Source organism: Eschrichtius robustus, unplaced genomic scaffold (genome assembly GCF_028021215.1).
Source record: "Eschrichtius robustus isolate mEscRob2 unplaced genomic scaffold, mEscRob2.pri scaffold_797, whole genome shotgun sequence".
In the NCBI taxonomy this organism is placed as follows: domain Eukaryota; kingdom Metazoa; phylum Chordata; class Mammalia; order Artiodactyla; family Eschrichtiidae; genus Eschrichtius; species Eschrichtius robustus.
This window is the reverse complement of record NW_027175676.1, coordinates 21841-43879: the sequence shown is the minus strand read 5'-3', so window position 1 is coordinate 43879 and position 22039 is coordinate 21841. Positions and strand designations below refer to the sequence as shown.

Here is a 22039-nt window from a genome sequence, read left to right as displayed (position 1 = left end):
GTCAAATGGTACTACTTACCTCATACGGCAGGTTCTGAGGATTAAATGAAATACCTGACAACACAGTTAAACCCTTGAAAAAGATAGCTAATCTTCTCAAGCTTTTTCTTATTCAATGTACGCATTAGCATTCCAAAGTTTCCAGAGTTTTTTTGAACCTGTAAATGTTTATACAGGCTTTTTTCCTAGATAGAAGAATGTTTTGGTCAAGACTCATGAGTAACATATTATCTTAACTGCCTTTTATTTTTCAGTATTTTTTTCTCTCCCTCAATTGTCATTTTTCACAAACACAGTTTTCTGTCATTTCCTTAAAGTGGCTATAATGTGAACTTCAAGGGGGAGAGACATAATCGTGATGCTGATGCTGGGCAGTCAACCAGGCTCAGTCGCAAAGCCACAATTGTTCCGCCCGCAGAGTTCAGATCCACACCTTAGCAAAGGACTGCTCTCTACACGTCATGGCCATCAAGAGGTCACAGGTAGAGCCACGACTCCACTGTGCTGCCTAAGAGGGCCTGTTTGACAGGGGTTCTTCAAGGACCGAGATTAGCAGTCAGTCTCAGAAACAATGCATATGAGCTATGACAAATACACCCACATATCATAGCACTACATAATCCTGGGTGCAGACTGCACAGCACTTTTTACAGAAGAAAGGGAAGGCCCCTCCAACACTGGTATCGTTTCTTCTCCCATGTTTGCCTATTTTTCCTGCATGCTCACCCTTGCCAGCACCTTGCGGGTACACCTGCCACACTGTGTCCTTGTATTTTGGTTGAATAAACAAAAGAGCACTGAAGGCTGCCTTGGAGCTTCCTCAGTGCCAAATGAAGTAATGAGGTTTTTATTAAATGGCTTAGCTACAGAGTATTTGCAGAGATCTCTACAGCTTCATAATCATTAAGCAAAATAAGTTTATCTAAAACCTCTTAAACTTAGTATCAGTTACTACCAAAACTGAACCATGAAAGTGCAAAACACCCTATATTTTCAAGTAGTCCCCTCGATTTTCTTTTGTGATTAACAGGACATTTAGTTTTTTCTAAATTTCTACTTTTGGTCCAAGCGTCTTCCCTTCTATAAGCAGACATTTCTTACTTCTGTAATGACTTTATAAGCTCCAACAGTAGGTGGTGCTATGAATGCACGAAAATAAATTAGTACAGACCACAACAGAACTGTCACAGGTTTATTTTGTGACTTATTACAACATAGAAATATGCCTTTTTAATACTTCATATAAAGTTATTGACAATACAAAATTTTTTTCTTTTTTTTCTTTTAATGAAAAGGATTTAACTTAGAAATCTATTGTGAAACTTTTGTCTAGTTTTGCAATTCTCAGATATTCCAGTGCAAAAATAGATCCCATTACAGACAGCATAAAGTGCTTGGAATGAAGGGCCAATGATAAAGAAAAAGCACAAAAACATAGCTTCATCGTAGGGTATAAGACGGGAGAACAGAATACTTAAACCTTATGGAAGGTTAAACATTCTATAAAAAGGGATGCAACAATTCTGAAGAGAATTAGAATGATATGACTATAGCACTATATTATTACTAGTAAATAGTAACAAGGGTAGAAATTAATATCTCAGCGTCAAAGTGGTTCAGTATGACACATGGCTCTTTGGAAAAAATTTTTACCTGATATATACAACCACGAGAAGAAAACAGACATATCCCTTTAGTCAATGATTAGTATACAGTGAATGCTGTGCAACATTTAATAGTCACAATGCATATGGCTTCAGTACAGATGTTGAAATACAGTAGTTTGAGGTTTGGTTATTTGTTTTTTAACAATGACCTATGCTGGGCGTTTACATATAGAGGGCTTTGTTATTGTTTTCTTTTGTATTTTTCATATTCACAGTTAATAAGGTTTAAGGTGTCCAAAAGAAGCAAAAGCCGAAATCTTTAAACACCTTCGAAAATTTCTGAAACTCACATGGTTACATTTCCACAGGGATTATATAGAAATTTTACCTGACTGAGCAGAGAGTTGTAAAAATTTCTACTATAATTAGGCTTACACAGAAAAATTTAAAAGATTGCTGTTTGGATAGTCTAAAAGGTAACAATATTAATGAAGTAGATGGGTAGCTGTAGACTTTTTCTAGCTTAAGAGAACCTTTAAATCTATATTGAAATGTTGCATTTTTTTTCAAAGTAGTTCACAGTGTCTTTTGATTTTTTAAAATATGGCCTTGAAGTAATCAAAAAAAGGAGCTACTCATGGTTTTAATATAATACAGAATTAGAACATGATTCTAGTGAAATGGGAAAACAGAAGCTTGATTTTGAAAAATATTGAACAAGGAGAAACAATTATTCTATGAGTTTTATATCATTAAAGATAGCATAAAATATGAGCTCATGCCAATAGTTATTGGAAAAATGCCTTCATTACTTGTTTATCATTTTAGAAAATATCGGCATTCATTTCTTTTTTTTTTTTTTTTTAAAGATTTTTTGATGTGGGCCATTTTTAAAGTCTTTATTGAATTTGTTACAATATTGCTTCTGTTTTATGTTTTGGTTTTTTGGCAGTGAGGCATGTGGGATCTTGGCTCCCCGACCAAGGATCGAACCTGCACCCCCTGCATTGGAAGGTGAAGTCTTAACCACTGGACCACCAGGGAAGTCCCCTAAAGGTCATTTTCTTTTTCCAAGCAACAAGTTGCATGATAACATACAGTAAATTTTAAAAGAAAAAATACAGATTTGGATAGATCTGAAATTTGCACCTTTAGAGTTAATATCTAAATTTTTTTTAAAGGAGAAGACATTAGTAATGATACTGAAAGATGACTTTACCAAACAGTATTTCTCTCATAATTTTGTTGCCTCAAGACAGATGACATTAAGCATTAGTGCAATATTATTTTTAACAAGTATTTACTGACTAAAAAAATTAAACTGGGTTAGAAAAGTCTGAGATAATCTTTACGTGGGGGCATTTGCTGTTTTTTGTTGTTGTTTTTTTTTTTTCATGATAGGTTAGTGATTGAAGAGATGAAAAATTTGAGATTGTCAGAATGGGGTATCTGAGATTTTCAAAGTTAATTATTCGAAGGTACTAAATGCCATAAGCACAGTTTTATGTTATTCAACAAGCTTTGAAGCTAGCTGTCTTCTCTGTGAAAGTATTCATTATATAGTCTTGTGACCCTTATGACATTTAAACTTTCTTGGCTTTTGCATTGTTGCTATTTTCAAAAAGTGGGCTGCCCAATATTCTTTCAGTGGGTTCCCACAACCACAACAAAACCTGTATTTGTAAACCAGTTAGCTGACAAACATGGCACAGGAAATCTACTGAGACTTAATATCTCCTCACCGCATCCATCCATACTCAGTTATAACATACACTCAAAAAATACTTGATTAATGCACTGATACTAAAAGTATTCTAAACGATCTTAAAGAAACTTAAATACAATGTTGTCATGAGATCTTGGCCATCACAGTGTTTTCTAGTCACTAGGCATTAGATGATCCATTCGCAAACTTACATGAAAAAATAAAGCTAGCGCGGCAGTGTGGCCATACTCCTCTGTGCCACAGGGTTCTACAAAGAGGCCATTCTAAGGTTTCAAAAGTCACTGACAGAACTTACAATTCCAAACAACGTTAAAAGTACAAAGATTTTTCTCAAAATACAACTCCATCTTTTCATATTCTAGATTAATCCAAAAAGCCAGAAATAATACTATGCTTGTATCAAACAACAAGATCTTGAGATGCACTGTACCGTGTTAGCAGACAATCAGGACAAATGGACACAGGCCTCCCTTGGTTTGAACGCATCATCTCCTTCATCCCACGCCCTGGCTTCCGCAGCCTGCGGCCCCAACAATGCAGTTGCTGATTCTTTGCTTCTTAACCAGGATCTAAGTATACTTAGAGTCCCACAAAGATAACCTTGGAGACTCATGGTTCCAAGCAAGGACAACAATGAAACCAAGTCTCACTCTTGCGTGTCACCATGCAATTTACATGTTGCAATTTGCATGTCACCACCATCAGAGCAGTTCATCAAAGAGGGAATCAAAGCAGGACTTTCCCCACACATGGAACCATTTTGTCACCTGATATTCGATGATGTCAACAGACTCTGAGTAGAGCAGCTTTCACAACAGTGTGCACGGCACACCATGGTGCTTCGGGCTTTCTGAGCAACTTGGCATTAGTAATTCCGGTGCACTCATTGCCGGCACTGGCCGTGTCACCGGGAAACCAGTCTCCTGGCTTGGCATGGCTTAATGAATGAGGATGCCTTTTGATTTTGATAAACAATCACTGGCCATGATTACTTGATGAATTATTGTTGCAATCCCAGTTAGAATACAAAGGAACAAAAAAGTATGTCAAACCCATATGTCCGCTGGGTTCCATACTAGAGTTTCACATGAGTATAAGGTAATAAACTAAATTCAAGTCTTTCTCACTCGAGAGCCATACAAGACATAGGTTACAAAGGCACTGCCCTTGTAATGGAATTTTGTTTTCATTGCATTGAATTGCATTGCATTGAATGGTATCAGTACAGTATCCAGTTTACCTCTTCCCACAAAACCTTCCAGCTCTTTCCTCTGGAACACTTCACATAGTGCAAAGGAAGGTCTAGTTCCTCCTTTCTTCTAGCCACCCTGTATGAACAGGATTCTTCATACATAACTTTCTTTCACTTTCTCATCCTGCAGAAAAGATGTGAGAACTGCAACATCCACCACCGTCTGGTTTTTGTGTAATGACAGGTCCTTTAAGTGGTCATCATCACTTTGGTCCTTGGCAAAGTTTACAAATACCTGTCAAAATAAAGGTGGACCTTTATAAATACCTCTAACTTGCTCTCTTTATTCTAGTTGCATTTTTCCCCACATGAAAATTAGAGAATACGAGATTGAATAAATAGAATAGATTAACTAGAAAATTGTGTGTATGGGAGGGAGAGGGGAATACTTGACAAAGCATTAACCTAAAAAACTGACCTTCTATTATTGCCCCCCAAATCACCAACTGCTCAATCATCTATTTACTTTGACTCATACAGGCCTGACTAAAGGGAAGAGGGTTGAAAACTAACATTTACTGACCTTCTATTATTGCCCCCAAATCACCAACTGCTCGATCATCTATTTACTTTGACTCATACAGGCCTGATTAAAGGGAAGAGAGTTGAAAACTAACATTTACTGAACACCTACTAAGTGCCAGGATCTATTTGGTACCTGATGTTATCTAATATAAATGGGATAAGGCACCTGGCATAATACCTGCCCGTGGCAGATACTCAATAAAAAACTGCAGTTTTTATGATTATTATGACAATTTATTCTCACATTAACCCTATGAAGTTGGTAGTATCGTCTCCCTTTTCAGATTCAGGGAGGTTAGGTAAAAAGCATAACTAGTAGTAGAAGATCAGGAGTTCATGCTCAGCTCATCTATACTGTGCTAGGGCCCACAATGGGCAGCGGGTGGAGAAGCGGCAGGAAGCCTCGCCCTGAAAAGCAAATCTGTTTTTGACACTCTAAGCTTACTTGGTCAAGTGTTGTCTGAGAGACAGAGTAGTCTTCTATGTGGAGTCGCTTTTTGCTCTGGGAAAGGATGCTGAAAATCCTGGCCAGGGAAGACAGTGAAGAGGGAAGCTGGTACTGCAGCATGTTCCGGTGCTTCTCCTTCAGCACGCTTCCTGGGAAGGCGAGTTCAAAGAACTCCTGGACAGGCTTCAGGTCAGGGTTGGACCCGGCTATTCGTACGACTATTGTATAACCATCTCCAAACCTGAAAGCAGGAAAAAGAAAGTCCAAATGGAAGACCCTCGGGAAACTTCTCAAAAGAATACTTAACTCTGAGAACCCCACTTGGGCCATGAAAGAGAGAGGTCCCTGCCAGACCCAGAAGTAAGTTTCAGAGAGCAGGAACCAGTGGTCACGTACTGAATACCTATTCTATGTGAGCTGCCTTGCCGAGGGCTTTAGACATGACTTCATTGAATCCTCACCTAGACCTGTGAGGTCTGTCAGATGTTACAGAGAAACTGAAACCGAGAGAGTTAGTCACTTGCTCATGGTACGTAGCTCAGAAATGGTGGGGCCAGGGTGTGGACCCAACTCGTGCTTGACTCTGAAGCCTATGCTCTAACCTTACTGGCACATATAAATCTTCCCATTACATCTCTATAACAAAGCTAGAAAGTAGATATTCCTAGAACACTGCCTCTCAGAGAGGTTAAATAACTTGCCAAAGTGCCTACAACCCAATAAAAGGTAAAGACAGAATTTGAACGCAGCTCTGTTTGACTTCAAAGTCCTCATTCTTTCCACTATACCATCTTGTTCAGTTTATTTCCCTTTATTTTAGAGAACCACGTATACACTCACAAAAGAATAAATACACGATGTCTCAGTATGTGGGATCCCAAAGAAACTATCTTTGTTACCTATTTTTCAGATGTTGGACACTGCCAAGACACCTGAACCGCCCATTGACCATAATTGCCATCCTAGTGCAAAGAGCTTCACATTCTTCCATACTGTGGGAAAACAGAATGAGGCTTAGTTTTAGAGAGATGCTTCTATAACCATCAGAACATCACCATGACATCTGGCATTTCAAAGAAACAGATCCCCAGCTTCCTAGGGCATAATTGCATCCTGTTACAAATACATGAAGATGTAGGGAAAACGCTGTTCACTGCCGTGCCGTTTATAATCGTGAAAAAAGTTGGAAATGATCCAAATGTCTACACAAAAGAGGAATGGTTAAATAAATTAGGGTATATCCTAATGGAATACTATTCACTAATAGCTATAAGAAAGATGACACATCTAAATTAACTGACTTGGAATAATGTTCTCAGTATTGTTAAGGGAAAAAGAACTTAGTATATATGCTAAAGCTTGCATTTTTGTTTGTAAAAAACATATACACTGTGTATAGATTTGCATAGGGAAACTCTGCAAAGATATATTGCCCGATGACAGTAATAGCTGTCTCCTAGTGATGCAATGTCAGGTAATCATAATTTTTTTTTTCTATTTGCCTTTCTGTGTTTTCTATTTTTTATACAATGATCATATATACTACTTGGAAAACTTAAAAGTTACACAACAAAGAAGCCAAGCTAAGTCTTCACTACAGACCTATGAGATGTAAGCACTACTGATCTCCCTTCCTTGATGATACTTAAGGCACAATTCCACAAGAATCGCCGGGCTTTGGGGTCCATGCCTGTGGTCGGTTCATCCTGTAATTAGAATAAAATAAACCCTATTATGTGCTGGGAAAAAAAAAAAATCAAAGATGGGTTTGGTTTTAAATTCAGAAGCATCTCTGAAATAGCCTAAGTTTTAACTTACCATTCTATTTATTTCTTGATGGACCAAAGACCAGACCTTACATACATGAATATTTCATACTGTTTGCAACCAGTTCACTTTTACACATGTGTCACTGAAGTAGAAAACTCAAACTTAATTTTTTATGAAATGAAATTTCTCCAAATAAACAGAAAGGGAAGGGGAAAAGTCATTTAGTTTCAACCATCTTTTCATGACTGACAAGTATATACTAAAAATTATTTTTGTCTGAAATGTCTACTGAAGTCAGTTTAAGGTTTGGGTAAAATTCCTTTTCTTTTCTTGTTTTTTAATTCTAGTTCACTCTGGCTTAGCCTGTTATACTGTACTTGCTAGTCTTAGAGAAACAAATTCCAAATCCAAATAGTCTGGATAACTTTAAAGCCTCAGCCCAAGGCTTCTTCCTATAATAACTTCAGTGCTCTTCTCCTCTACAGAAGAAAATGGGCAAGGGCCACTGTCAGTCTGACCTTCTGTTTTCCATTTATCTGTATGTAAGGAACTATGACCCAGGTGCTACCTTGGGGATCCTGAAGCTGTATCCACACTCTCAGTCTTCAGGGGATGAACACATGGATGGCATATAGAATGGTCCAGAGAAAGGTCAAATCACACACCCAGCCTCAGCCGCACCTGTTGGGGTTCTCCATGCTAGAGAAACAAGGTCCCTGGAGTATCTCCTCTTTTGGAGCATCTGAGGGCATGTCAGAGCCACCCCAATGTGTGTCAAGGAGAGGGGCGAGGGAGCTTCCCTCTGGTTCTCTGAGGCTGCCCCGCTGTTCCTCATCGGGGGAGGGGGGCTTGCCATTGCCAAGCCAGTCATGCACGGCCTGGACACCGAGGACTTTAGAAAAGAGATGTCTTCCATTCAGGCCAGAACAAAGTTTTCCATTCACAGTCACACTCACCAGAAACACCACAGGAGGCCCGCCAATCAAAGCCATGGCCGTCGAGAGCTTGCGCTTATTGCCTCCGCTATAGTCCCCAGCATATTTTTCTCCATACTTCACGAGGCCCAGTTTCCGAATTGCCCACTCACCAACCTAAGGGTGATAAAAAGCATCTTGACCTTTGTTGGGTTTGGGAATTTTATCATGCTTTCTTACACTTGCGTATGAAAACTCTTTCACTGAGTAGGACCAGATTCTATACAATCACGACCTGGCAAGTGTGGAGGAGCCAACAGCAGGGGGAGAAGGGACTCGCGTGGTGGGAGCGGCACTCCCTCTCCGCCCACCGGTGTGAGCCAGGTCACCCATCCCCGTCCCACCGCCACCACGGCTTCCCACCCTGAAAGGAGCTGCAAAGAGCCAGCACTTCATATTGCTGCATCCACAAGGAAGAACAGCCTGAAGCCGATGGTCATGTGTGAAGGTCACAGCCGTAAGGTACACTGTTAGGATGCCAAAGGAGACAGGCTGGCTTTCCGGTGCCCACGGTACCTTGCCGACTTCTCTCTCCGGGACGCCTCTCAAGAGCGCCAAGAACTCCACGTGTTCTCTTCCAGTCAGCAGCTCTGTGATGGCATCGAACTGAGGGCAATAGCCCATGTTCTGATGTACTTCGTGGATGTTTGATAAGATACTGCAAAGAAAAACAAAACTGGTCAGGTTTTTAAGCATTTAGATACTCTGATCAGACCATCTTGCCTAATATTCCTATAGAGTGCTTGTGCATGACCAACATACCAGCAAGCACACCTGCTATAGCTTGAAGGAACAGCCTTTCTGCCCCCAGGATGCCAGCCCCTCCTGGAAGTCAGGGTTCTGGCCTACACCCTGCCCAGTCCTTGCACCTGGCTCCCCCAGCACCTCAATCTGCAGGCTCAGTCCCATTTCAGAATTCCCAAGTCCATCCCAGCTGTGGCACCATCTTTATCAACAGCCTCAGTCACACCATCCTGGGGCTTTAACACTAAGTGTCCATCCCTGACTTGATTCTGTGGCCCAGTCACATGCACCCTGTGCTCCGTTGCTCCATTCACGTCAGAGGAGGCTCAGCAACTCGCTGTGACTTCCTCTGCTTTTTGCTGCCCATACATTGACTCGCACATAACATGATCCAGACCCCTTGGTCCCACTAAATACTCAACCCAGGAATCCTCCTGGTTTTGAAGGATTTTTTTGATCACAGACCCTCTGAGAATCTGATGATAACAAAAAATATACCTACAGACACAATTTTACATATATTGGTGGGGGCAGTTTTTAGGGCCTATGAAGCCATTCTCGGGTTAAGGATCCCTGACGTAGGAGAAAGCTCAGTGTCACATCCAGTCTGATAGCTGCACTTTAGTCACCTCTGGACAACCACAAGTTTGGCCCATCAGCAGTATTCATTCCTCTCTGCATATAAATTAGTACTCCCATATCCAGCCTTTTCCAGAATTATGACTGAGACGCTCACAGATCCTGTGCCTGGACCTCACAGCTACACTGCCCACCAGCTCTCAGAACCAGGCACTGTGACGAACCTTAGTTTGGGCCAGTTATTGCTGCCATTGCTATGTGCCCCAGGAGCCTGGTACTAGGAACAAGATGGGGAAAGCAGGTGTGTAGCCTTAGGCCAACTATTCTAGAAATTCTGTTCTCCTGTACTTCAGGGTAAGCAAATAGTTGATAAGAGAAAATTAACCTTAATAGAAATATTACAGCTAATCAAGGAAGAAAGAATGATAGAATTTTCAGTGTTGAAAAAAAAAGGATTCAGACAATGATTTTTAATGGCTTCTAACACCACAAGAAAAGAGACAACTGGGCATCATATGCCTCATATAGAAGTACACAGGGTCACCTCTGCAATGGCCTTGCAAAAAAGAAACTAAAAAGCCTGAATTATAGCCAGCTTCTAGATCTAAGTGCTAGTTTACAGGAAGTACGGGGAATAGAGAAACATGTTAAAGGACACACTGGAGATTCAATCAGCATAAAGCAAAATCCAGCATAAAAAAAGTCTCTAGGACAAATGTCATGGTTTCTTCAACAATTAAAAAATATAGGGAGAAAAAAATAGAGACAATTTAGAGATTAAAGATGGAATAAACTAATTATAAACAAATAAGTATATAAAATATTCCCCATTGTCTATTAAATGTTTTAAAACTGACTGGATATTTGATGATGTTAAGAAATGATTCTCATTGTTTAGGTGTGAGGATGTTGTTTTTAGAAATACAAATGAAAATATTTATTGATTAAACTGAAAATCAATATTTAAAAAAAAAAAAAAAAAAAAGAAATTCTGTTCCCTTAAACCTCCTTTACACTGCTACTGAAAAAATGTGTGAGATGCAGAGGAGAGCCATGAGTACCTTAAGTTCCTTGCTCTTTTCAATTTTATTGGCTAGCAGCTCCTTGTCCAAATTGTGAGTCACCACCCATTAGTACATTGTGAAACAAATTTAGTGGGTCACAACCAGTATTTTTTAAATGGTGTGGTAGAGAGTAGAATAAGAAATATCAGAGTGCACTGCAAGCACGAAGAGTAGGTAATGTTTTACAAAACTTTTATTTAAGCTATATGCCTGTTTATGTGTTTTTGTGTATTTACTGGGTTGAGAGGTAAAATGTATCGATTTTGGTATTATGGGTCATGATCAAAGAGTTTGAAAGCCACTGCCATGTACCGTCTCTCCGTATAAAAAGCCCAGAGAAGTCCCACGTATTTCGAGTGCTCGAGCGTAACATTGCCTAACAGGACTCTAAAGTGTACTGTACCCCTTACGATCAGACTGCTTAGTGATCTGTGCACTCTCGGATAATAGCCCATGGTGACACCAACAGTTGGCACACCCTTTAGCGAGGGCAACTTGGCAAGTATATAGATAATTTTATCTTGTAGGAATTTTCCCCGAGGAAACAACCAAGATGAATACAAGGACATATTTAACGAAAAACAGGAACAAATGTCTAACAATAAGGAATTGGTGAAATAAACTATAGGTACATGTACATAGATGCATTTTATGCAGCAAAAATTCTACATCTTAGAATACGTAACCCACTGGGAAATATAGTACAGTCATTAACAACAAAAAAACTAATTTAAAAATCTAGATGTAGTATGATGACAATTTTATAATACATTTATATGTGTATATAAAGTAGAGAGATCTGGGGTGATGGGAATGTTCTAACATTGTATTGTGGTAATGGTTGCACAATTCTGTAAATTGCCTAAAAGTCACTTCTTATACTCTTAAAACAAGTAAATTGTATGGCATGTAAATCATACCTGAATAAAGCTGTTAAAAAAAAACAGAGTGAGACTAAAATGAAATGTAAATAGTAGTTATCTCTAGGTACTGGGATTATGGATGACTTTTATTTTCTTCTTTACAGTTTACTATATTTCAACATTTTTAGAAACTACACAGTATTGTTATAATCAGAAAAATAACAACATATTCATTCAAATAAAGTTTAAAAAAAGTCTTTGTGGCAAAACATAGACTTCTTTTCTCACCTATTTTTGTTAAGAAAAGCATCTCCTCTGGTAACAGTGGTATCTCCCGTTAACATCTTGAAAGTTGATGATTTCCCAGCCCCATTGACACCTAGAAGTCCAAAGCACTGAAAAAGATTGGGTAAGTTGTATAAGTAAACTACTAAAAATCTGAATATAAATGACCCTTATAAAATAGTCACCTCAGCTTCATTTTCATGTAACATGATCCTAAAACATCATTCTTAATGAAGAGTCAACTATTTTCTTGGTCTTAAGAAATCATATAGATATTTAAACATACGTTTTATAATGAAACCATTTAAAGTGTGGGTGTATTTGTAAGTATTATTTGAGTCGTCAGGTTAAGGCCAAAGTTAATGTGTGAAAAACAGTAATGAAAGCCAACAAGTCAAATTTCACCATCTAATCTGGCTAAAGGGCATACAAGAATACACACATAAACGAGACAGGAGAAAATCTATCTTTTAAAATCTATTTGAATTTCATTATCACCAGGAATGGATCACAAAATCACTTTTTGAATGTGCATACTTTTCTTACATTGTCTGAGATTATCCAAAATTATTGCTATATGGGGCCCCCATCCTTTCAATGACTGATTGCTCCACACAGATATAAATGGAGAAGCCTTTTAAAAACCACTTTTAACCCCTTACAGACATTATTGTTTGATTGTAGTAGAGACAGTCTGAATTAATAGAGGCAAACACAAGGTAGACAAAGTGTCTTTACCTCACCAGGAGGAATGCCAACGCAAATCCTGTCGACGGCAGGTTTCCTCTTCCTTCTATATACCTGCAACAAACAAAATGCAAAAATTCATGAGCTGCAGTGACTCACAGCTGTCCCAGGCAACTGTGGAAGAGGGAATTATGACCTAAACACACCACGAAATAAGACTTATCGATAAAACTAAGTCACACATGTGATGTGCTAAAGCCTTGGTCTGTCTCTGTGGCAACTGGCTTCTGAATGACCCTGAAGCTCAAAATACAAGTGAATTTCTTTTTATTTTTTAATCTAATGTCAGACTTTTAAAAAACATATTGGTCATTAATATCTATATAATTTTCATTTAATATGTAAAGACATTGTAGATATTTTAAAAACTAAATTCTACAGGGTAATAATTTATCAAAACATTGCAAATATTGAACAGATTACAAAAAAGTGAATTTGTTGGGATTCTGGCACCTAGAAAGGGCTGAAATAGACCCTCTTCTTACGCAATGGAGATCTACCAGCTTTTTGGACCATGAAACTCAAAATCAATCATTATTCTATCAACTTCAGCTTTGCCTCGATACACAATATTAGATGTTTTAATAACTAATACATAAATGTAAGTGTGAAAAACAAATATACTCAAGAATGAGAATTCACAGTATAATTATTTTCAGTAGGATTTCTTTAATTAAGAAGTCCCCATGGTGTATTTTAAATAAAATTAAATTGACAGAAACTTGGTATAGATGCACATTTTAGGAAGCATGCTCTTTTTATTGAGTCAGCAAAATGCTAGTTTCCAACATATAAAGCTGAAAAAATTGAAGACAAGTTGTTATAGCCTGTCCTCATTGCCTCACCTTAGTCAGCTCCTTGACTTCCAAGATGTCATTCTGTCCTCCACCATCAAGAATTCTCTGTCTCTCCCTCCTCACATCTTCATCCTCATCATTCAGAGGAGGAAGCTTTGCCATTACAGGTCTTAGGGGGAAAAAATTAAGAAAAAAAACCAAATCAACTTTTCAAGTTATTTTCTAAGTCAAAGACCCAGTTTCTAAAGCAGTCCTGTAAAACCCACACTCCAAAGTTGTCGGCAGTGTTGTGGGCCGGGAGATGCCCACATGAGGAAAATCAGTTTGATTTTCTGCTTTGAGTTCAGTCAATCCAACCACCACCGGCGAGTGTTCCCTGTGTTCCTCCTCCGTGACCATCAACCAGGTGCTCTGTGAGTTCTGAGAGAAAGCTCACCTGGGCCTGATGAAGAATCGGTACTGGATCAACACAGTGATGAGGAAGAACACCACCCCTTCCACGGCCATGGCGAAGAGGTTTCGTCCCACCAAGTCCCAAGACAGTGGCGAGACAAAGCGATTCTCCCCTGGTAGACACAATGCAGAGATCCAGTCAGAATGGAGGCACCAGAGACCATGGCCCTTCCTCAATTTCAGGCCTACATTCCTAGAAATACCAATGTCTATGGCCCGTGGCCAGGAGGAAAAAATAAGGGAGTCTCACTTTCCAAATCTGATTTAGGGTAAGGTTTTGGGGAAACATACTATGAAACAGTATCAATCAGAATTTCAGAGATAACATGTATTTGAACTGTAACTTCATTTAAGAAATCTAATGTTTCCATTGTTTTTAAAGATTTATTTATTTACTTATTTATTATTATTATTATTATTTTTTGGCTGCATTGGGTCTTCGTTGCTGTGCACAGGCTATCTCTAGTTGCAGCGAGCGGGGGCTACTCTTTGCTGCAGTGCACGGGCTTCTCATTGCGGTGGCTTCTCGTTGCGGAGCATGTGCTCTAGGCGCGTGGGCTTCAGTAGTTGCAGCACGTGGGCTTAGTAGTTGTGGCTTGTGGGCTCTGGAGCGCAGGCTCAGTAGTTGTGGCGCCCGGGCTTAGTTGCCCCACAGCATGTGGGATCTTCCTGGACCAGGGATCCAACCCGTGTCCCCTGCATTGGCAGGCGGATTCTTAACCATTGCACCACCAGGGAAGTCCCTAATGTTTCCATTTTAATGAGACATGCCAAAAATCCTTTGTAAAAAGGCAAACAATCCAGGGTAATTTTTAGGGTCAGTATTTTAACAAATTATAAGCTTCACTAAGAAAGATTAGAAAGCACATTTAAAAGATGCCCCTTTCAATAGCATATAATGTAACCTGGTGACTCAACTCATTTGGTTTTATGTAAATATTCCTTAAAATCCTTATATATCTCCTTGTACCTCCAAGTTTAAAAAAAGTCCCTTTTCTATGCCCATTAAATAACATGGCCCATCTAACTATATGAGCCAGTCAATAAAGAATAGTAATGTGGCCACAGGAGAAATAAATTTAAAGACTCTAAATGTAGAAAGAGCTGCAGTAAATTACCTTTTTATAGACTGTGTAAAAGGTAATATATGACCCCATCTACAGGTCCATGATTTTCCCAATAGAGCCAAAGTTTGCATCTTTCCTTCTGATTCTCTGGCCTGTATCTAATTCTCAAAGCTGTTGTTTGACTTTTCCAATGACTCTGGCAAACCCCACCAGTGGTATCAGGCACTGGGTCCAAGCTTAAGCCAATATTTTCCTCACCTCCAAAATTACTGTCTCATCTTTCAGACAAATGGTTGTGTCACAAGACCCATGCCACAGCCAGCTGTACTGACATGAGTCCTATCAGTGGAGAGAAGTCCTGTGCCCAGTCACCACCCTCTTTCCAAAACAAAGGCCAAAGTACCAAGGCCCATGCAAACTGCCATCTCTATTAAAACATCCTACAGCCACTACTGTCACTCACCAAACCTTTCCAAGGCATCAGCCATTGCCTGGTTTTTCACCATGTCAATGAGCCCCCGTCCCAGGCAAAAATGTGGGAAGATCAAGAACACCGACTTCAGGATATCATTGATGTTATTCAGCTTCTAAAAAAATAAGACAGAGAGAGACTGTCTTTTGTGATTCAGGCTAAAAATTTACCAAAGTCTAAAATATGGAAGTGAAAAAAAAATTTGATTCCCTGAGGTCAAACTGAATCTTTGAATTCAGATACCAATAAATAGCAGTAGCCATAGAGGATGATACATAACGTAATAAAATTTTGCTCTTTAGAAAATCTGGAATAATGCTATGAGTATGGGAGAAATATAAGCAAAGTTTAGAAACATGATTATATTTAATCAGAAGCTAATCTATCATAAAATATCTGCTTAGCATTTTAAAAGCAAATTGCTCATGTCTGGGTCAATACTTCAGTTTCAGGATTTTGTTGGAGTTTAAAAAATTCTTCTCGAATACATCAATCCAGCAGTGGCCAAATACCCAACAACTGAGTAAGTTGCTATGTGCTGGATGCACTGTGGCAGGGCACAGGAGAGGCAGAGATTAGTAAGAAACAGTCTAGTCTCTACTCTGAGGAAAAGAAACATGGAAACAGGAAATTGCTACATAATTGGATGTGTTGTACTGGAGGCATGAACTGTGTGGGCTTTGGGAGCACAGGGAAGAGAGAGCACCTCCCATAAGGCAGGTAAGGAAAGATTCACATTCAAGCTCAGTCATGAAGGGTTAGTGAGATACTACCCGATTCCGTGACAGAGGAGTCACAGAATCGGGTAGTATCTCACATCGTTGGTGAAGAGCTCCAGCGCCAAAGTGCCACACTGCCATTGACGCCCATGAAGAGGTTCACGCTAGTAAGGACCACGTCGGCTGTGCTGGGGATCTTGAACAAGGCCTACAGGAGTATGGAGGGTTGAAGGGACCATTCAGCCAAAGCTTACCATGTCTTGGGAAAGAGTGTGGTGGGAACTGTCAAGGAAGGGTTGTACTCCTCTGAAAGGCTTTGTGGGCTAAGTTAAGATGTCTGGATGAAGGCAATGACAACAAGAATGGACGGGGAACCTTGTTTAAGAGATCTGTAATGGGAGGAACTGGCAAGGTAACCAACTGAATGTGGGAAATAAGCAAAAGCAAAGCATATAAAATGGCTCTAATATTGCCCCAGCTGGGGTGACTGGGTGGATGGTAATGCCATCCAGCATGACAGGAATGGCAAGAGAAATACTGGGTTCTGAGGGGAAGATGATTTAGGACATGGCCAGTCTGGGGTGTCCTTCAGTTAATCTAAATGGAGCCATCCACTGGGCAAGTGAGAACGTGAGAATAGAGTTCAAAAGGAGAGTCGGGGCTAAAGGTATGCATGGATGTGAGAAAGAACAACATGAGGCACTGAGAGGTGGTGGTGAAATCTTCCAGCATGAATGCCATCACCCAGAGAGAGCATCTAAAGTGGGAAACAAGATGCCAGAGAACTGAATACTGGGGAAAGCAACATTTAAACAGAAAGGAGTATATAAGAACTTGTCAAAGGAAACAGAAAAATGTGATCAGAGACATATAAGGAAAAGGAGAAGCGAGAGATGGTATGCAAACCCAGGAAAGACAGACAGACTCTGCAAAAGGACAGAGTGGTCCATGGTGTCAACACCGCAGGCAAGCGGAATAAGATCATGACTAAACACTATGCTCATCCCAGCATCTCCTTCTGCAGAACTCACATTGTTGGTGAAGAGCTCCAGCACGAAAGTGGCCACACTGCCATTGATGCCGATGAAGAGGTTCACGCTGGTGAGGACCACGTAGGCTGTGCTGGGGATCTTGAACACGAAGGAGGCTGGGTACATGAGAGGTGTGATGGACCACCTGGTGAGGCACAAAGACACATGTCCACTGGGTGTCCCCTGCCTTCCCCCTGACATCTGATACCATATGCCCCATCCAGAGGTGCCTTACCCGTACAGCAACAGTAGAAGGGCTAGCACAGGCAGGTTGGTGGAGGACACATAGGACTTCTGCTGGAAGCAGATGAAGATGATAATGACCAGCGTGGCAGGGACCACATAGTTGCACTAAAAGTGAAACGAGGAAATCAAGGTCACCCTTAAGTCAAAGATACAACATGTCTCAAGTCTTCATCATCATCAGACAAGAAAGGGCAAATAAACATATTGAAGAAGAACTTTGAATTAATGAAGCCACAAGAACTATTAATCAAAATACTGGACAATACGTGTTGACAAGCATTTTACCCCCGGCTGATTTTATAAACTGCACGTCCTTTCTGTCTTTCCAACAGATAAGCCAAGGTGTCACGCTCAGTAAACTTACTGAACGATGGATTCCCAGTCAGAGTAATTTCAATTTCACAGGTAGCAAGTAAGCTGCCGTTATTCTTCCCGAAGACGACTGTGTCTGCTTCATCATTAATGCTGTATTATAGTCTGCCCAAGTTCAACCTCACTTGTGATCTATTTATGAGGTAAGCACTCATAACATGAATGTCAGAACTGTTTCATCACACTGAGACTAATTTTAAAGTCTGTCCTGACAGTGTCTCAAGCATTAAAATGCAGAAATAAAGACTTGAACACAGAACAATTACGGGAATTCATAGCTGGCAGAGCAGAGCAGAGGCAGGGAGGTGGTAGTGGGCTTGTCAGCTGTTAGAAGTATTTGTAGCTTCAGACCACAGGGCTCTACGTCTCAGTCCCATCCTACTCAATTGTGCTTTTCAAACAACTTAGATGAAAACATGGTTATAGCAAATTTCAGAGGTTCTAAAGCAGTGAGGGACAGATAATACACAGGAAGATAAGTGGTATTCCTGAGTCAGGGACTTGATCTTTTCATCTCTGAATCTGCAGTGCCTGGCAGAGTCAGACACGTAGTGAGCAGTCAGTATGTATGTGCTTACTCAATAAAGCAATTACTGGATCAAGATAAAACCAAAACAAATGGACACTACATAAAATTCAGTTTAACGGGGATAAATATAAACTTTTATATGTGTTTTTAACAACCTTTATATTTATATACAAAGCTATATATAAAGTTTGATATATATATATCAAGTTTTAGATTCGTATATAAATGTAAAGGTTCAAAAAAGTCAATTGCATTAGTATACAGTGAAAGAGACCCCATAAACAATACCTGTGAAACAGTTCACTGCCAAGTTGCCAACAAGACAGCGCTCCTTCCAAGATGAAATACCCTTGGGCTGAGTAATAGGAATATGGGATAAAGATCAACTCCCTCTAGACTCATAACCATTCAGACCACAGCCTGAATGTAACGTTAATTCTGGGCTTTGCTTTTCAAATGGCTTATTAGCAATATGGAGCATGGCCGCAGAGAGGCAATCAGGTCAGAACAATGACAAGTCTGAGAGGCTTGCTATAATCAACACAGACATCACCATCATCACTCACATCTGTACAGTGATCTAGAGATTACAAAGTATGTTCTCATATATCATCTTATCTGGGGAAGACTTAGGATAAATGACGGATGTCTTCAAATATCTGAGGGGCTGTCCAGTGGGAGAAGAATTAAATTTCCTCTGTGTGGCCTACAAATTAATGGACCCCATAGGGAGACACATTTCAACTCCACTTTATAAAAATTAGAACTTCAGAATTCTTTGAAGTCCTCCATATTGGTCCAAATAGAAGCAATATATTACAGCTGGCATGAAAATAGATTTGCAATGGATGGATAAGCTTCCAGTAAAACATATAAAGTTTTCAAATGACAGATTGAGTTCCTAGAAAGACAAAGAACACCCTGACTCTGGAGGTTAAAGCTCTATCAGACAAGTTAGAGGCACTGGCTTTGAGTTTTGACTAAGTCTTCCACCTCAGTTTCTTTGAAAAGTTGTCACTTAGGGAATGAGGTGGTGGTGGTATGAATTGCAGTCCATGTGGACAGATTTCCTCTGGTGTGAGATCAGCCCTGGGCTTAAGGCTGTGTTTGGTCACATGAAAGTGTACAACTGCACCTGCCTTTTCCTCTTTTGTTCATCTTTGGACTAGCTAGAACATCTCCTGCTGATGGCCAGGAGCTCTTTCATCCATCCAATCCAGAGCCCTGATGGAGGTTTATATAGCAGCAGCAGACCAGCGTTCTTACCATGTCCCAGACAAAATTGGAGAGCCAGTAGATGACAGGCTTCACTCCGCTGATGAACTGCAGGTGCTTCGCTTTGCTGACCCGCTCCTGGATCAGGAACACGACAAAGCTGGCCGGGACGAAGGACATCGCAAAGATGACACAGATGGACACGAGGACGTCCACTGATGTGGTCATCCTGAAAAAGACAGACAGTGTAGCTGAGGACTCAATCAGGGACACATACACACACAAATATTTGAAGCATAGCCCAGGGAAAAAAAATCTCTTCACCACATATATTTTATTCAGGGTTAAAGATGATTATTTTCAAGTTAAAAAAAAAAAACAAAACTCGATAATTCAAATGCAAAACTGAGTCTAGTGAGGTCAAAAGGGTCTACTGCCAAAATGAAACTATTAAAGGAAGTCTAAGAGTGGCCTAACGGCATTCACTTTGTTCCACTATTGTTGACCTTCTATGAGCAACAAGTTGTAAATTTTCACACATAAGGGAGTAGTGTAGCTTGAAAACTTAAAAAAGCAGAAATATTAGTGTGAAACTATTCAAACAACAATTTCTGGCCATAAATAAGTTTGACAACAAAAGCTCGTGGTATATCAACCTAACACGTACAAAAATTCCATCAGATCCTTATTATAAGAATAGTCTTATAAGTCCATGAAATGGGGTATAATATCAACTATTTCTCTGCATAAATGTTACATAAGCTTGGTATAAAGATCCTAGTGATATATATTGATACTCTATACAAGTGAAGCAGAAGTAATAACTGTGCCATGCTCCACATACAGGAAAGGAACCTAACGTGTGTTGAATATCAACCATGTGTTGAAGGCCGGACTTGGCAATTTACATGAATTGCCTCACTTAATACCATACATCTGGAAAGTTTAGAAACCAGATCCAAACCCAGATCTCTATGATTTCAAAGGCTATACACTCTGAACTAGATTATACTGGTTTTAACTTCACACTCACACACACACACACACACACTCAAGGAATTAAACACAAGCTGACAAAAGCATATTTCGCCAAGTTTAAAAATAGTGATTTCAAAACAAATGAAACTGATTTTTTTATTAAACACTGTGTTAAGGGTGAGTTAAAGTATTTTAGAATTATATTAACAATTTAACTTACTTTATGTGAATTCCCTAAATGTAATAATGGCTTTAATATATCAGAGTCATGTATCTTCTGCAGTTTAATCCCTGCCCAGCCAATTCATAAACTGATCATTTTCTGTCCAGAGCCTGGACCAACCCAAACATACCATAATGAACCTGTTTCCCCAGCTGTTACTCTACAACCAGCTTCATACTTCCTTCCCCTGGTCCATGATTCCCCCAAACACCCTCTCCCTCTCCCGATTCAGACACAGTGATACTTACAGAGCCACTTCCGAGAGCTGCTGCTTGGTGAGGTTCAGGGGGTGATTGAAGGCAGTAATCCCATACTGGCTAGGGTTCTCTCCCTTCTGCAGGTTGGCCCGGAGAATGGCATTGTTGATGACATTCAAGAAAGAGCTGATGGCATGCCAGCCCTTGTTGTTGAACCACACCTGAAATAAAACATACCAGGTGCGAGGTACTGCTCCCAAACCCTGCTCCCGGAGGTAGGTGCACACACACAAAACATGCATGTGCACTCCAGAAATTCCAGTCATACCACGAGACAGAACATGATCAGAGAACATGGCAAAGAGGTAACAGCGGCCAGGGTGTGCCCAGCACTGACCGTGTGGCCAGGCGCTGTGCTACCTTTAACTCATTTAACCCTCACCATAGCTTTGAGGTAGCCACGATTACTGCCTGCATTTTATAGATTAGGAAACTGAGGCTTAAACAGGTTAAGTAACTCGGTCAAGTTCATAATGGTTCCCCTGGCGTGACTGGTGGCAAAGCAAGTTCTCTTCATCATCATATTGTACAGCCTCACCAGTAAAATTAAGAGATATTTCTGTCATGAATCAATGTTATCATGAGCTGAAAGTACTTCGGGGGAACATAGGGATCACTGTTCATCAAAAAGCTATTGGAGGGAATTCCCTGGTCCAGTGGTTAGGACTCGGTGCTATCACTGCCCTGGGGACCGGGGTCAATCCCTGGTTGGGTAACTAAGATCCCTCAAACACCAAGGAGCGGCCAAAAACAAAAAAGCTATTGGAACAAAGGGCTTTACCTTGACGTTATTCTTTGTGTGCAGTCCTGTCATGAACCTTCCCAAGCTGCTGAGAAATCGATCTGCAGAACTGTCCTGTGAATGACAGAAAGCTGCCTCAGCGGGATGGTTCACAGGGGAGGGCAACAGAAAGTCTGGAGTCTGTGGACAATGGGACAACCTTGTGAAGGGCAACACTGCCACTGCGTCATTCATTGAAATGAACCTTGAAGCCACTGAATAACGGGCTCCTGAGAAACAAGGGACCAGAAGTCTAAAGCAGTGTTGTTGCCATGAGCCACAGGTCTTAAAGGAACCAGAGGGAAACCCTGTGAC

At 40.2% G+C, this 22039-nt stretch overlaps 1 protein-coding gene across 2 annotated transcripts in view; it reads right to left on the bottom strand.

The window, feature by feature from the left end:
- Positions 1 to 2477: 2477 nt before the first annotated feature.
- LOC137758253 (phospholipid-transporting ATPase ABCA1-like) overlaps positions 2478 to 22039 on the bottom strand; it is a 41349-nt gene continuing 21787 nt past the window's right edge. For both annotated transcript variants that reach the window (XM_068534441.1, XM_068534442.1), the window contains exons 6-21: positions 21725 to 21799; positions 20935 to 21104; positions 19537 to 19714; positions 17359 to 17474; positions 17124 to 17268; positions 15365 to 15488; positions 13818 to 13947; positions 13430 to 13550; positions 12576 to 12638; positions 11841 to 11947; positions 8819 to 8960; positions 8285 to 8419; positions 7161 to 7264; positions 6458 to 6550; positions 5556 to 5799; positions 2478 to 4820 (exon numbers count right to left, since the gene is read on the bottom strand). In XM_068534441.1, the coding sequence (XP_068390542.1) occupies positions 4680 to 4820; positions 5556 to 5799; positions 6458 to 6550; positions 7161 to 7264; positions 8285 to 8419; positions 8819 to 8960; positions 11841 to 11947; positions 12576 to 12638; positions 13430 to 13550; positions 13818 to 13947; positions 15365 to 15488; positions 17124 to 17268; positions 17359 to 17474; positions 19537 to 19714; positions 20935 to 21104; positions 21725 to 21799 (2088 nt within the window). In that variant the 3' untranslated portion in view covers positions 2478 to 4679. The remainder of the gene's footprint in view (positions 4821 to 5555; positions 5800 to 6457; positions 6551 to 7160; positions 7265 to 8284; positions 8420 to 8818; positions 8961 to 11840; positions 11948 to 12575; positions 12639 to 13429; positions 13551 to 13817; positions 13948 to 15364; positions 15489 to 17123; positions 17269 to 17358; positions 17475 to 19536; positions 19715 to 20934; positions 21105 to 21724; positions 21800 to 22039) is intronic.